General features: G+C 33.3%; 1 protein-coding gene across 1 annotated transcript; it reads right to left on the bottom strand.

Moving 5' to 3' along the window:
* Window positions 1–13,758: 13,758 nt before the first annotated feature.
* Window positions 13,759–17,912, bottom strand: LOC111712417 (calcium-activated chloride channel regulator 1). The gene is made up of 4 exons (XM_023487014.1): window positions 17,805–17,912; window positions 17,155–17,509; window positions 16,141–16,281; window positions 13,759–15,844 (listed from the first exon to the last, which is right to left on the bottom strand). The coding sequence occupies exons 2-4, from the start codon at window positions 17,301–17,303 to the stop codon at window positions 14,041–14,043; spliced, it is 2,094 nt and encodes a 697-aa protein (XP_023342782.1). The 5' UTR covers window positions 17,304–17,509; window positions 17,805–17,912; the 3' UTR covers window positions 13,759–14,040.
* Window positions 17,913–18,114: the final 202 nt, after the last annotated feature.

Here is an 18,114-nt window from a genome sequence, read left to right as displayed (position 1 = left end):
CCCATCCCCCCCATGTCTCTTCTCCTACAGCCCTCCCTCCTAACTCCTCGGAAAAAACATGTTTAGTACAAAGAAGACGACTTTAGGTTAGCTCAGTCTTTTTTTCTGCAGTGGTTACCTATAAGTTGTGGATAGCAAGTCGTCTTCGTTCATCCTTAAAATTATGATATTTTGCCGAAGATTTTTTTATCATAATTCTGTAAATGTTCAGAATTGAACTCTTGTATTGTGGATATATCAAGATTATATGCGTAATCTCAATCTGTTGTTAATCTCCAGATTAATTTAATCTTTAAAGTAAAGTAAAGAAAGCGAACCAGCAAATGCAAGAATATTCTGTATTTCTCTGTTTTCTGGTTAAAACTTACAAACCTATGTATTGACACACAAACCTTTACACGGACCTACAAACCTATGTATGTACATACAAAATTCTATGTACGGACACCCTAACTTATGTGCGGACACTCTATGTACGGACACACAAACATGAGTACGGACATGTATTACTGTATTACACCACCGTAGGAGAATTCGTGATAGAAGACTAATATACTGTCAGTTTTTATTGTCTCACTACCCCCCCCCCCCCCCCCCCTCCCCACAAACACACACACAACCTTTTCAGAATCAAATAATGCAGTGGTAACTAGAAAACATGGAGTCCGGGAAAAAATAATAAAAGAAGTACTATCGAAGATCCTTTTTATCAGATACAACCTTTCATCGGAGACCATCAGATGTTAATTGGAACCCCCAGATTTTCATTGGAGATCCCGAGCTTTTCCATCAAGACCTCATTGGAGACCCTTACGCTAAACTTACATATAAAAGAAATCTAGGGGTCTCCTATGAAAAAAAAATATTGGTGTTTTGAATGAAAATCTGGAGGTCTGCAAAAAAACAAAGGTTTGGGACCTCCGAAGTATCTATAAAGGGTCATAATAAAAATACGCTACCCTGTAAAAATGCTACTCTGTAAAAACGTTACCCTTAAAAAAGCTATCCTTTAAAAATGCTACCGTACAAAAACGCTATCTATGATCATTTTATGTCAAGTAAGCTCCCTTTTGAGACCTTCGTGGTCGGACTTTCGGCTCCGGAAACTAGAAAGGTATCAAATGTAACTATAACTCTTCCGTNCCGGTGGTTTAAGTTAGTTTGAGTGGTTGAAATGAGTCACAAAAAATATAGCATCTGACCTAATAGGGTCATGTACATTACACATTGCATGTCCGAAGATTGAAAAAAGTTATGAAAATATGATTTTCATCATACAGCTGTAGTGCACATCTAGGGATGGGCAGGTTTTCACTTTATTCAAAAACGAATGTACGTTCAATGAAATGAACAAATTAAAGACGAAAATATTTTAGCAAACAATTCTTTTTTAAAGATTTTTTATCCATAAATTTTAAAAACTTTTTTTCAAGGATCGTTTTGTAGAAAAAAAGGTTAGTTTTTCATTGATTCAAAAGTAAGTTTTTCGAGAGGATAGTTTAAAAACTATCGTTTTACTAACCTTTCGTTTTTATATTTTTCAGAAAAGTGAAAACGTTCCATCCCTCCCACAATACACATTTTAGGATGCAGAAAAGGGGTAGGACTAGGAGTGGGAAGATTGGGGTAGCAGAGGGGGGGGGGGAAGTTGTAGACTCTGTCTCATTCTGTAAGTGGTACTTGCCCCCTTAGAGCAAGAACTAACCAACACGTGGAGAGGGGGGAAAAGGGAAGTAAAGAGTTAGAGATTTGGGAGTGGAGAGTTGGAGAAGGATAGAAAAGATTGGGAGAAAGATAGAAAAGATTGGAAGAAAGATAGAAAAGATTGGAAGAAAGATAGAAAAGATTGAAAGAAAGATAGAAAAGATTGGAAGATGGAGGAGTGGAAAATAAAGGGGGCAAAGGAAGTGAGGAGCGGGAGATTAGGAAGTGGAGTGAGGGAAAGAGTTGAAGATGGGGAAGTGGGGAAGGATGAGAAGGGAGAAGGAAAGTAAACAATGGTAGATTGGAATTGGAGAGAGGAGTGAGAAATGAAGTAAAGAGTGGGAGATGTAAAAGGGAATGAAGTATAGGAAGGAAATGAATTAGAAAGGGAATTGATCAGGAAGGGAATGAATTAGGAAGGGAATGAATTAGGAAGGGAATGAATTTAGGCGCAGAGAAATGTAAAAACATTTGAATTTTGTATTTCTAATCTCGTTAAAGGGGCAGACAGCCGGAAAATTGAAAATTTAATCACATAAACATTTTAAAAGTCTCACACAACGTCTAAAAATTAGAGAGCATGCACACAACAGGTACACACACCAGTCACACAAAAATTCATGGCGTTTCGTGCCACGCTTTTAGGCAAAATATTGCACTCCAAATTAATGCTTAAACTTGGGATTTGATAGATTTTTTGGGTTTTTCTTGTGGAATTTATAACATTAAAAATATAGATTTATAGAGTTCACAACTGTAGTCTGTACCCATTAAACCTTTATCAAATAGTGGATAATTTTAGACCCCCCCCCCCTCCTCCTTCCTCCTAGGCCAGGAGAAATAGGGTTAAATATGAGATATTTCTGAAAATATGTGTGGAGTGCATATATAGAATATGCGGCCATAGTTTGACTGGGCTGTAGTGTATTGTTCTCCTCTGCACCATGAATATGTAAAAATTTAGAAATTTACATATTTAGTCGAAAATTCTCTTGTTTCTCTTCAAAACTATCTGTAGTCCCACTCCCACACAGAGCAAGGGGAGGGGGAGGAAAGAGGGGGAATATGAGGGGAAGGGAGGGCAAAGGGGAAGGCAAAAGGGAGTAGAGAAGGATGAGCATGGGAAGGAAGGGAAGGATGGCTATAATTTATGATAAGGATGGCTATGATTTATAAGTTTAAAAATGTATCTACTGAATGCGTTATTTCAAGTGACCTTACATTTGTAGATTGGCGTGTTCGATTCCTAACAGTACCCTTTTAACCTTGATACTGTCAAGTATAATTAATCTACAGAAATGCTTGTAATACATTGAACACTTAATTTGCAAGCTGTTTAATATTTGAGAAATATAAATATTAAATTAAGCTAACAGTCCCTTTAAAGAAAGTGCTAAAAATGAAAAAATTTTAAAATAGGATTACCATTAACACACATATGGTTGCCATTCTTTAACAAAAAAGGTTATATATCTCCGGATCTATTGTAGCAAATATCGTAGCAATCCCCATACTTTTAAACCTGAGTATACCTAGATACAAATGAGCTTAGTAACATGATTAAAACATGCAATGTGATTTGATTAACTACATTTATATCTATCCACGTTAATCTTCTAAATACGTACATTCAACTGTAAACATGTGTGGAGATAGCTTAACTACGTTATATCTATCCTCGCTAATCTTATAAATACCTACATTAAACCCATTAAATATATGTACATATATATATATATATAACTTCGTCATACCCATATTGCTTATTTACGTTATATATAACAGCTCATACCTTGTAATTATGTTGTTAAAAACCAATCCTAATCTAAACTGAAGAAATATACCTTAGTTATTATAGAAACTCCACTTTGATTACGTTGTAGAGTAATTGCGTTCTCATTGAAACATACGGGTTAAGATACTACTTAGGCATTTGGTACAGATCGAGTAAGAGCCTGTTTGATAGCTACGCTTAGACCTAATAACTTGCTACTGTCCATATTGACACTGATAGCTAACGAGATTGCACCCAGTGGTAGTAGCGTTCATAGTACATGCAATTGTAGCCGTGTGGATCGTGTCCTGTCTGAGACATTGATCAATTACTTTCTACTGTCCATATTGACACCGATAGCTAACCAGATCGCGCCCAGTATTAGTGACATTGATAGTTCAAGGGATTGTAGCCGTGTGGATCCTGTCCAAGTTGAGACATTGATAGTCAAAAGAATCTGAGTTGTACCTGGATAGATACTTGTTCTGAAATTGTTATGGAGTAGGCGTTTACTACACTTTAACTACCCTGGAATCAGATTTTATTAATAGGAAGAAGTAGTTGAATCGCGTAGACAAAGTGAACCCACTTCTCTTAAACTTAAACCACCGCACAATTCCAATTCTCTTTATAAAACCAATAAATATAAAATGAGTACCATTCTTTTAGAAAATTCAAAATGTTTAATCCTTATCACATTTTTTGCCACCAATTCTTGAAAAGTTCTTTTACTAGCAATGATCATAAATTTGAATGATGCTTTCCATGTGACCAGTTTTTACTTCAATTGTCANCTAAATATACATATTGAAAATTGAAAATAGTCAAGAAATACCCGTTTCCAGAGGAAAGTTAAAACAAACATATTTTTAAAAGTGTGTCCCAATAAACATGGAATTGAGTGACAACTTTTAAACTGTCTCTAAATTATATTTCGAGTTAAATTTTGAATCTTATAATGAAATTAACCGTGCATACTCATAAACAACATTATCCTGACCCTGGGATTTACTAGCTGTAGTCTACCTACCATAGTACTTGTAAAATTGATTCAGAAGTTAGAATACTTTTATATAGTAGAGGGAAGTTGTCTAATTAAGTTTCCGATAGGTTATTAGAATATAAAAATGTTCAACTACATTTTAGAATGGGTAGAAATAAAAACTTTGTTTAATCAAAACTTAAACGAGATTAAAATAAAGTCTATTGACAGTTTCATTTGGACACGTACACTGTAAATAAGAAAGACAAGGTAATACTGCATTACTTTCAGATAAAGATATAGACATGGGTTGACAGACAGACAGTTATATAGATAGATAGATAGATAGATAGAAAGATAGATAGATAGATGAATAGATAGATAGATAGATAGATAGATAGATAGATAGATAGATAGATAGATAGATAGATAGATAGATATTTAGATAGATAGACAGACAGATAGATAGATAGATAGACAGATAGATAGATAGATAGATAGATAGATAGATAGATTGATAAATAGATATGGTTAGATATAAATGTCATTGTGTCAAATTGAGAGGTTGCGTTATTTTGAAAAATTGTGCTCAGAAACATAAATCAAAGAGTTGAAGTTCAATAAAGTTATTCTACTAAAATTACTTTATTAGATGATTTCAGAAACATTTAAAAAGGGTTTTCAGTAATCAAGATTATATATCTATATATAAAAAGTAGTACTCTCTGTTTGTCTGTTTGTTTATGACGAAACTTAACTAATGAACCCTCATTAACCCCTAATTTCGAAGAAAATGTTCATAATTTCGAAGAAAATTTTCATAATTTCGAAGAAAATGTTCATAATTTCGAAGAAAATGTTCACAATTTCGAAGAAAATGTTCATAATTTCGAAGAAAATGTTTTTGATTTCAAAATTTCTGTCAGTCACTGTAAAACTGGACAAAAGAAGAATGTCAAATTTAGGCAAAATTACCGGCACAACTTGGTATACAAAGTTACGATGTTGTTTCGTTTACCGTTAAGGTCTCTGAAACTTCAGGATATCCGTTCCTATTTCTAATCCCTTTATATTTGCAACCTTATGAGGAAGGCCTTTGATATTTCAAATTTGTTAATTCTGTTAATATTTCACATATTTGTAGGTCTCATCGTAATAATAATGTCTAGGAATAAAGATCGTCAACTCGAATTGATCGTGCACAAAACAAATGATTTGATAAGAATGTTAGATCACATCACTGGTACATAAAGTCGCCTAATTGAGCATAGCCTGAAGAGAAAGTACATGTATTATCTATATGAATATATTGTCCACAGGGTGTAAAAAAAAACCATGTGTACAAAAATTTAATGATTTCCAGAGTTTTCAAATTCTTTTTTCCTTTTAATCCAAAAAAAATAAAATTTTTATTATTTTTGTATTTCATTTTTTATGTACACCCTGTAAGGCTGGCGGCAGTAAAAGCCCAGTGCCAGAAAAACATTAGATTTTGTATACACAACCCTTGGACTTGAGCCAGTAGGTATTACAAGATGTATACAAGAATATGGGGGGGGGGGCACACATACACCCTCCCACCCTTTTATTTTCCCTCTAATTCGGAACAATAGGGAAAAAAATAAAAGAAAGAAAAAATATTATCAAGAATTATCCAAAAATTTTAAGTATGAATCATAAAAAATTGTAAAAAGGATATATTTGGTTTGTCATTTTATATTATAGATATATAGATATATTTATTAAAGATATATATATTTACAAAAGCAGACTAATCTTAATCTTAATCTTTTCCGTACTTTTCACAATTTGCTTTTTGGTAAGTTATTAATTTTAGATTTGTAGATTTTCATTCAATTCTTGTTTAAGTTATTTTTGGTTGTTTTTCGAATTGTCTTGTTGTCTNATAAAAGATGGATATAAAAAGAAGAATTATAAAAGATGGATATAAAAAGAAGAATTGTAATAGATGGATGTAAAAGAAGAATTATAAAAGATGGATATAAAAAGAAGAATTATAAAAGATGGATATAAAAAGAAGAATTATAAAAGATGGATGTAAAAAGAAGAATTATAAAAGATGGGTATAAAATGAAGAATTATAAAAGATGGATATAAAAAGATGAATTATAAAAGATGGATAAAAAAGAAGAATAATTAAAAATGGATATAAAAAGAAGAATTGTAATAGATGGATGTAAAAAGTAGAATTATAAAATATGGATATAAAAAGAAGAATTATAAAAGGTGGATATAAAAAGAAGAATTATAAAAGATGGATGTAAAAAGAAGAATTATAAAAGATGGATATAAAAAGAAAAATAATAAAAGGTGGATATAAAAAGAAGAATAATAAAAGGTGGATATAAAAAGTAGAATTATAAAAGATGGATGTAAAAAGAAGAATTATAAAAGGTGGATGTAAAAAGAAGAATTATAAAAGGTGGATATAAAATGAAGAATTATAAAAGATGGATGTAAAAAGAAGAATTATAAAAGATGGATAAAAAGAAGAATAATAAAAGATGGATATAAAATGAAGAATTATAAAAGATGGATATAAAAAGAAGAATTGTAAAAGGTGGATATAAAATGAAGAATTATATAAGATGGATATAAAAAGAAGAATTGTAAAAGGTGGATATAAAATGAAGAATTATATAAGATGGATATAAAAAGAAGAATAATAAAAGGTGGATATAAAATGAAGAATTATAAAAGATGGATGTAAAAAGTAGAATTATAAAAGGTGGATATAAAATGAAGAATTATAAAAGATGGATATAAAAAGAAGAATAATAAAAGGTTGATATAAAATGAAGAATTATAAAAGATAGATATAAAATGAAGAATTATAAAAGGCTATTACAAGATAAATGAAGGGCTGGATGCTAGTGTAAAGGGTTCTATAGAGTGCTCTATTGTAAATGTTACATTAATTATACCATTCAACCCTTTCTTACTCTAACTCTCTCTATCTAGATAAAGCTATATACTTAATTAACTATCTATATATTTAATTAGCTATCTCTAGATATAGCTATATACTTAATTAGCTATCTCTACATATAGCCATATACTTAATTAGCTATCTCTAAACATAGCTATATACTTAATTAGCTATCTCTATATATAGCTATATACTTAATTAGCTATCTCTACATATAGCCATATACTAAATTAGCTATCTCTAAATACAGATATAAACTTAATTAGCTATCTCTAAATATAGCTATCTCTAAATATAGATATATACTGAATTAGCTATCTCTAGATATAGCTATATACTTAATTAGCTATCTCTACATATAGCCATATACTTAATTAGCTATCTCTAAACATAGCTATATACTTAATTAGCTATCTCTATATATAGCTATATACTTAATTAGCTATCTCTACATATAGCCATATACTAAATTAGCTATCTCTAAATACAGATATAAACTTAATTAGCTATCTCTAAATATAGCTATCTCTAAATATAGATATATACTGAATTAGCTATCTCTAGATATAGCTATATACTGAATTAGCTATCTCTAGATATAGCTATTTACTTAATTAGCTATCTCTAGATATCGCTATATACTGAATTAGCTATCTCTAGATATAGCCATATACTTAATTAGCTATCTCTAGATATAGCAATATACGTAATTAGCTATCTATATATTTAACTAGCTATCTATAGACATGGCTAATGGCTATATACTTATATTTATAATATGTCTGTGTATTCATGTATGTCTGTAATATAGTTTGTAAGTTTAAATTTGTGCTTATGTCTGTTTAATTTTGTTTGTGTTTTTGTAATATAGTTTGTGTGTCTATAAGTTTATTTTTGTCTATATTATAGTAAGTATGTATGTACATTCGTGTATGTCTGTTATGTCTGTAATATAGCCTGTATATCTGTACATTCGTGTGTATGTCTGTGATTTAGCCTATATGTCTGTAGATTCGTGTCTGTATTATAGTCTGTGTGTCTGTATATTCCTGTGTATGTTTGCATTTGTCTGTATATTCGTGTGTTTGTCTATTTGCCTGTATATTCGTGTTTATGTCTGTATTTGCCTGTATATTCGTGTGTATGTCTGTATTATAGTCTGTGGGTGTCTGTGAATTCTCGTGTATGTCTGTAATATACTATGTATGTCTGTATATTCGTATGTATGTCTGTATTTGTCTGTATATTCGTGTGTATGTCTGTATTTGTCTGTATATTCGTGTGTTTGTCTATTTGCCTGTATATTCGTGTGTATGTCTGTAATATAGAATGTATATCTGTATATTCGTGTGTGGTATAAATGAATAGTTTTGAATATTAAACCATCTTCAAGATTAACTCAGGTTAATTAGAACACTCACACGACCTAACCCAGTCACTCACAACCCCCAGCTGAGTACAAATTCACTCACAATTTCTGCCAAGTACTTTGTCACTCACATCTCAATATCTCTCAATTGTCACTTATTTAAACTCCCTAACAACCACTATTTTGCTTAAAATCAATAAAAACCCCTCAATGATATAACGTTTTTCTAAGTCTACAAATCTTATCCAGCATCAAATTACTCAAAACCCCTACTCAATACAAAATTATTCACCTATCATACTTAGTGCAAAATTACCCACATAGTCTTCTCAATGTCTTTATCACTTCAAAAGCTTCACTCGGTACTAAACTAATCACAAACCTTACTTTGTACCAAATCACCATAAAGTATAAAAAAGTCCCAAATCACTTACAAGACTATTTTGCAATAACTCTAAACCTGATTTTTAACGTAATTTATAACCCCTTATAATTCTTTGTAAAACAACCTAACTACATAAAGCATCAGAATTCGAATAAAAAACTTATTAAACAAATCAGTAATAAGTTATGAAAAAACAACGATGCAAAAACTGTTATTCCCCCTCCGCACCCCCGCCCCAATCTTTCCCTGAGCTCCCTGAAGAATCTAAAGACAATATCAATATTACTGCCTATCTAACTGCCTAATATCTGTATTACTGCCTATCTAACTGCCTGTTATCTGTATTACTTCCTATCTAACTGCCTGATATCTGTATTACTGCCTATCTAACTGCCTGATATCTGTATTACTGCCTATCTAACTGCCTGATATCTGTATTACTGCCTATCTAACTGCCTGATATCTGTATTACTGCCTATCTAACTGCCTGATATCTGTATTACTGCCTATCTAACTGCCTGATATCTGTATTACTGCCTATCTAACTGCCTGATATCTGTATTACTGCCTATCTAACTGCCTGATATCTGTATTACTGCCTATCTAACTGCCTGATATCTGTATTACTGCCTATCTAACTGCCTGATATCTGTATTACTTCCTATCTAACTGCCTGATATCTGTACTACTGCCTATCTAACTGCCTGATGCTAGCTGCTTGAGTTGACATGTCAGGAGTTACATATCAATTCAGTCCATTGTGCGCGTTTAAACAGATTTCTTCGCACACCATGGAAACTCAGGGGCGCCAAGAAATTTTATTTGACGGATTAGGGGGGTTGATGGTAAGAAAATAGGGAGTTTAAAGCTTGAAAGCAAGCACAATCTCAAAAAAAAAACTTAGGACAATATTCGAAAGTCAAACATTGATTAAAGTGACTGTGACTCTCTTGCTAACAGAAAGAAAAAAACATAAAACAAAGTGGAAATGCTTGGCAGAGTACTTAAGTATTGTCTACTCTGTGAGATATATTCAAAGCAAATTGTATACAATACATTGAAACCTATCCAACCCTCCATATACTTCTACTTAAACATCATCTTGATCCTCGACGCACAGACATTTGGATTTCCAAATTTTCTTGCAACTCTTTCGCAAAAAATCGTTCAGCAAACGAAAATTGAACGAAAACGAAAATTTATTAACATTTGTTAAAATTTGTTTGCGAAGTTCGCGAAATTATTTCGAAATTTTCGCGAAATTTTAGACCTTTAGTTCAAAATCTTATTTTTTCGCAAATACACAATCGTCTTGATGCGAAATGAAAACATTTTGTTTTCAATCGAATTAAAATCAAACGAAAATTTCGCGAAAATGAAAAATGTTCACGAAAATGAGGTCAAAACTTTCATCAAAAATACATCGAAATTCGCGAAAGAAAATTTTCGGCAATTTTTTTTCAACGAAAATTTTGATGAAACCACAGCAGACATACTCCCCCCTCCTCCCCCCTTCCTATCATTTATTCTGACTTTTAACATCCGGTAATCTTGGCAGAATGCAAGTTGTTGTTTCCTTGATATGTTTTCAGAGAAGAGTAGTGTTTACATTATTTTATAAAATGTTTTTTCTTCCAACTGAAACTTAATGTTTCTCTAATAAGCTATTTTACATTGTGTCCACGCAAACTGATTTCTACATAAATTGCTCAAATCATATGTACACTATTTTGTTATTAAAAATTTCTATTCAATCCGCAAACCCTATTCTCGTCAATAATTTTTTATATGCATTTAATGTCCTACCATTTCATTGGTAAATTTCTCAATTTTTAAGTTTTGCATAATAAAAGTAAACTTGATTCCAAATCTTTTATTTTAAAATGTATCCATAATTAAACTCTTATAAAAATCTCTCAAACAAATGTAAACGAAAAACTTTGTTATTAAACACATGTAAACTATTTTGTACGGAGATAATAAATATCTAGATCTTAAAAAAAAATTTATAAAATACTAGCTTGGGAAACTAAGTTTTCTTTATAAGAGTCAACCTATATTCAACCAAGAATTGTTAACCCTAGCTAAGAACATTCCCCTGGTTTTACATAGTTCTCCAATCAAAATTTGACGCAAATTTGATAATTGGTTCCTGAGTTATGATTCGGACATATAAACAAACAAACAGAGATTACTACTATTTCTATGTAGGAAATGTGTGTATGATTCCCTGTGTTTCCTGTAACTGTATTTTTTAATCACTTTTAAGGCGACTGTAGACGAAATTTCAGGTGGCCCTCCTTAATAGAGTGGCATGTCATTGTCAGATTCACAACAGTACCCTTTAACCCTTTATCTGATAAAGGATGAATGAGATATCTTAGCCAAAAATTGATAATATTCGATTGTGGTTCTCTTTAAAAGTAACTTAATGAGAGAAAGAGAGAAGGAAATTGTCAGAACTAAACTCTTTTTTGATAGAGTATAATAGAATAGCTTCCTCATTCATAGATGATGATTTAATGTGTCAATAATTGAGTCTGTTAAGCACTGCAGGGAGAAAAATATTAAAACAAAATCATTCTAGTTTACTGAACGAACCATTTTACTGAGCGAAGTATTTTACTTAACGATCGTTCAGTAAGAAAACGAACGTTATAGATGAAAAATGAACGATTAATTTTAGAACGAAGGAAATCAATTTTTGTTTGAAAAAATGGAAAAAAAGAACGAAATGGGTCGTTAACAAAAGATTGACGAACGAAATGGGTTGTTCACGAATGATGAATGAACGAAATGGGTTGTTCACGAATGATGAATGAACGCAATGGGTTGTTCACGAATGATGAACGAATGAAATGAAAAAAGTCTGACGTGCCCATCTCTAGTTGCAAGCCCTTGCGCAAAAATCAATGAGAATTTTTCAAATTACTTCTTAACAACTAAACAAGGGCTTTACAATTATAAAATGTACATGCCAAGGAGTTATGCCTTTTTTAAGTCGACCTAAACTATTGAAAACTGATTCATCTTATTATACAGTCTATTGCCAGGTTATGGGACCTTGCACTACGGCTAGGCCAGATGTATTAGAGAAGACCAAGCACTGTTGCCATAGGACAAGCATGCAGGAAATGGAAACTTGTGAAACCGTACATTTAAGAAGGAATTAATCACTTTCCAATCATTTCATCGCTGCATAACTTTTAATATTTCAAAACAAGCAAAGTTTAACATATCAAAAGTTTACGGCATTAGATTGATAACATTTAGGGAACAGAAAATTATAGCTTTTGGTGAAAAATTGAAAAATCAGTTTCTTTGCTGCTTTTTAAAAATGTCTTATCTTAAAAGTTAACCCCCCCCCCTCCCCCATATTATTCAAGATGACTTGTTTGATGGTTCTCCTTATATATCTCTTCTCGCTGTGATAATTTTTTATCGCCCCTCAAAATTGTCGGGAGGGTTGTAAAATTGTAAATTATCTAACGGCATCAATAGCATTCATGCTTTACATATCAAATACGAAGGTAGAAAAACATTGAGGTATTTAAAGGGAATTTTGACATATTTTCAAGAATCCCCCCCCCCCTCTCCTCATCACTTTTGCCCTTTACTCTNGATTTACACCATTGTGTTTGTAGCATAATTCCGCATGCCACTTTTACAGAGAAACCACAATTTTCAGCTTGAAAAACGAGGGTATCCCATTTATCCGTGTTTAAAGTTTGCAAATAGGATTTGCCATGATACAAAAATATCTAGAATTTTCGTGTCAAGTCCCTTTAACCTCCAACTGCGCCGATATAACCGAGAAAGAGTTTAGGTGAGGAGGTATTTAGCCCGGGTATCTTGTATGGAATTATATTGTTTTATCATTGGGGTTTCAATCAAAGATTTTAGTATCAAGATTCGTGCATACGATCAAATATTAATACGGGGTGTCCCAATAACTATTGAAATCAATTCGTCTTTGAGAGTTAATTAAACAATAAACAATAAAGTTTCTAGTAAATTACAAAATTGACTGAGAAACTAAATTCTAAAAAAAAACATTTCGATCTAAATAATCCAGACAAATTTCTTAATGACCACTCCAAATTTGAAGGTATGAAAATGACAAACCACAATTTTAAAATTCCATGACTCAAGGTCATAGACTTAGATCTGGAAGTCGTCACTTAATTCTCATGTTTATTGGTACACCCTGTTAGTTGGTAGTATATGAGCAACAATGAGTAAGATATCCTCGCTTCCCTCTTTGAAAAACTGTCGAATTCTGTAAATTTTATTTTAGACTAATAATCATTTTGAATTAAAAAAGTCCAATAATTTTAATAGTTTTTTTCCACTGAAGCACTGAAAAAAGCACTGAAGCACAGGCATTATTGACGGCTAACCAAAACATTTTTAACACTTTAGCACACAAAAAAAGTTTCGTTTACTTTAATCTATTAAATAAAAGCTATCCAATGTTTTAAAAATTTCTTCTTTTTTCATTAGTAGGGGCACTTTCCTGTCATAAAAAATATATCAGAAATAATAATTAAATGTATATATTTAACAAAAAAGATAAAAAATTTTAAGAAAAAAACAAAAGTATTATTTACAAGAACTAGAATAACTCCTGTTTTCAAGTGAAATACTTCAAATGAAATTTGGTGGGGTGCATTTACAAAATTTAAAAAATTTACAAAAATGTTTTTAAGTGTTAAATTAAAGTGAATCAGGTACAAGTGTAATATCACAGTTTATGAAATGAAGGGAACATATTTAGCAAAATTGGGCAGAATTTGACAAATTTGATAAAACTTTAAAAATATTGATGTGTTTTTTTAAAAATATGGTGAATTTTTAATACCATTAAGCAAATTTGTCAAACAAAAGATTCTCTTCGTCGTCTTTTTTCTTGTAAATCATACTCAGATAGTCCCTGGAGAGATATAGGTCCAGACACTGATAATTTTGAACCTTCTCCTTGCCTCCAATCCTCACCAGTCACCACCAAGCTGTGGAACTCACTGGCAGCATTTCTGCTTGTATCCTTCCCTAATCCTTGGAAGTTTGGCAGGTTCTTGTCTGAACAGGTCTCACTGTTCTCACAATCTGTAGAGGAGGTGGTACCGGTACCATTATCACTAATGTCTCCAGTAACCTCCTCCCGCTTGAGGTTTTGGTAGGTCACATAGTCCGAGGCGGGTCGATAGAACTCAGACACATTGTCAACTTGTTCTCCTGCTCTGTAGTACCCGGAGTCCACCAAGGTGTCAGAGGATTTTCTGAACGCACTGTTAGTGTATGTAGGTAGTATTGCCCATGAGACATCATCTCGTGGGCTACCAGGTAAACCTGACTTGTATACAGCATAGTCCATAGAAAAGTCTTGAGGAGAACTTTTATTCGGTATAACACTTAGACTTGTATCTTTGAGGATACCAGTGAGGGCTGAGGAGGAGTGGATCAGGGTTGGAGAACTTATCTCAGTGATAAACTCCCGCTTGGGTTTCTGGTTTGATTTATTCCTGGATATGCGGAGAGAGATGAGGATGACAATGAGAACAATAAGAACAATACCAGTAATGCAGCCAGCAATGATGTACACTAACAAGTTGTCTTCAAACACCTCAAGGACAGTGGAGGGAAGAGATCCCGGGGAACCTGTCAGGTTTCTCCCAATGGATCCTTCAGATGCAATGACAAGTTCCCTTGCAAAAACAGATACAAGATTGGATACAGGACTTGTGTTTTCACCGTCATCAATCGCCATTATACCGTAGTAAAATATTTCATTTCCCCAAGGAAGTGTGACAGTGCAGAACTGTTGTGAACCCGCTAACTCAGGTTTGGGTATTAAAGAATCATGAATTGGAATTCCGCTGAGAGAGAAATTGCCATTTGCAAGTAGGTCTCTATCTGAAGAGCTTCTTATTGAGTATCGAGCCGCAGTGCCAGTGTTATAATCTCCACCTGGAGCACTCCAGCTGAGTACAACTTCTAAACTGTCTTGTATATACTCATGTACTCTGAGATCTGTAATTCTAGATGGTGGAAAGATATCCTGAATCTTTGGCACTCCGTCCCTAATAAAGAACTGGACACCCTGGGTTAGATAGAACGAAGATCCCATCACGACTCTAGTAAATGTTGGTGTGGGAATGGAAGATACTACAGGATAGTTGGATCCGCAGCAATCATCTAGTTGTCCGACAATCTGAGTTGGGATCCTGGCTCTCCCAGCCCCATCTTCAGCTCGCACTACGAGGCTGTAAAATCCAGATACGGAGCTGAAACTGGTCATATAACCCGTGTAAATACCATCTCCCATGGTTACATCAGGATAACCTGTACCCTCATCTTCAAGTATAATCTCTATCAGTTCACCCTGCGGTTTTCGTATCTCAGCTCTCACCTCTACCCCGGAGACAGGAAGGTTTCCCTCCAGGACCCGGGCATAGATTAACACTGGACCATCCAGAGGACTGGATAATCCATGATCTACATTGGTCCAGGTTGTCACGGTTATCGTAGACTCCGCAGACTGTTCGGCATATGCCGAGATGGAGAGAGATATACTGGGTTTGGTTGTTGATAGAGAAGGTTGGATTGAGAAACTCCAGATTCCCATCTCAACTCTACTCTCAAACTCAAAGTAAACACTTCCACGTTCAACCAAGGGGAACCTGTTCACAACCATATTCATTCAAGAATACTCACACCCCTCAAATCTAAGATTTAATCGGCATTTTTTCAACTCCCAGGGTGTGGGAGGAGGGGTGTGGAGGGGGGGGGTGTAAGATCCTAATCTTTAAGAGATCCTTGAATTTTGTTATTCTTAGTTAACTTCATCTTCCGAGTTTAGAAAAGTAAATATTGACGTGAGCTTTGAGGCGTTTTTGAATATCCAAAAAAGGTTCGATATAATCCTGAAGGAAGAATTAAACTAGGGGGGCGAGGTTTATGAATAATGAATATATTCCTGTGCAGTTTGCCGGAGGGAGAGATCAACTCAAAGGTTTCAATGTCTTCCTTGTCCTTTGTAATACTCATCACTTTTAGGTTACGGAGGAGGGATTCCTCAACTGTAAACTTACCCTCAATCTTCTCTCGTGGAGATACCCTAAACAAGAGAAAGTTAGGATTTAGCAATTTTTTATAATTTTATTTATTTAATGGTAAAATATTTAATAGGAAAACGATTAGAAGGAAAAGGGGGCGGTCATGGTTTAACAAAATTTACAAATTTTCGAATTAACTAAAGCGTGAAATTACACAATTGGAAATATTTTTACCACAATTAAATACCTTGAAATCAAAAAGAGTAGAGGGGGAGGATTTCATGTTTTTACAAATAATTTCCTGATGAATGAGAGCAGTTTGCTAGACACTTAACACACATAAAGTAAACACTAGACAATAGACACTACGGAAGAAACTATACATGTAGACGTGGATGTAGACTTTGTACTAGTTTACTTTGTATACATGTAGACATGGTACATGCAGACTTTGTACTAGTTTACTTTGTATACATGTAGACATAGTACATGAAGACTTTTTACAAGTTTACTTTGTATACATGTAGACATGGTACATGAAGACTTTGTACAAGTTTACTTTGTATACATGTAGACTTGGTACATGAAGACTTTTTACAAGTTTACTTTGTATACATGTAGACATGGTACATGTAGACTTTGTACAAGTTTACTTTGTACATGTAGACATGGTGCATGTAGACTTTGTCAAAGTTTACTTTGTATGAGTACAAAGTCTACTTACAGTACAGACTTTGTATATAGACTTTGTACAAGTAGTATACTTTGTACAAATAGAATTTTAATGAATAGGCGTAGAACATGAAGACTATGTACATGTAGACTTTGTACATATAGACTTTGCTCACCAATACTTTGTACATGTAGAAATTGTAAATGTACACTTCGTACAAAAAGACTCTGTACAACACAAAAATAATTAAAGATAGGCTTGCCTGTAATTCTGTTGAAAGAACTTGCTTGCTTTAGTTTCTCCTTCCTTGAGAGTTAGAAAAGCGTCACTAAAGTGCGCCAGCAGAGCGCTATCATCGTCTTCAATCACAAACATTTTTCCATGCTTGGTGATTTCAACTAGAGTTTCCATCTTAGATTCTCTGAATGCAATAGCATAAACTGGAACACTGTTATCTGCAATCTCAACTTTCTCCTGGCTTTCCCCACTTGTTACAAGGATTATTTTGGTTTCGGTCGTCTTCGATGTTGAAATGAGTTTTGCGGCATCGCGCAGTGCGCAGGAAATGCAGGATTCAACATCAGTCCCGGCTCGACCAGGAACTCTTCCATGAATGCCTGCAGATATTTGTTGGTTTTAAAAATTTAGAATTATTGTTTATAGTATGTACTGCATATATTAAAATCTGTATCTGGTTTTCCAATGTCAATAGCTGTATGTTATGTACAGTAAGAAAACAGTCAGTTTGTAATTGATTTATTATGTACACTGTACTGTCTGAACTTGGTTTATTGTGTACAATGTGCTATCTGTATTTGGTTTAATATGTGTACTGTACTGTCTGTAAGCTATGTATATAATATACAATGTTTTGTCAAATTTGTATATTATGTAAATTGTATTATTGTTTACCTGGTTTATTCTCCTGATTAATACTGGTTGGATCTAGATGAATTCTGCTGGAGTTTACCTTGTTTATTCTCCTGATTAATACTGGTTGGATCAAGATGTATTCTGCTGGAGTTTACCTGGTTTATTCTTCTGATTATTACTGGTATTCTGCTAGAGTTTACCTGGTTTATTCTCCTTATTAATACTGGTTGGATCAAGATGTATTCAGCTAGAGTTTACCTGGTTTATTCTCCTGGTTAATGCTGTTTGGATCAAGATGAATTCTGCTGGAGTTTACCTGGTTTATTCTCCTGATTAATACTGGTTGGAT

Source organism: Eurytemora carolleeae, unplaced genomic scaffold, assembly GCF_000591075.1.
Source record: "Eurytemora carolleeae unplaced genomic scaffold, Eaff_2.0 scaffold1211, whole genome shotgun sequence".
NCBI classification, from domain to species: Eukaryota; Metazoa; Arthropoda; class Copepoda; order Calanoida; family Temoridae; genus Eurytemora; species Eurytemora carolleeae.
This window is presented reverse-complemented; position numbering and strand designations above follow the sequence as displayed.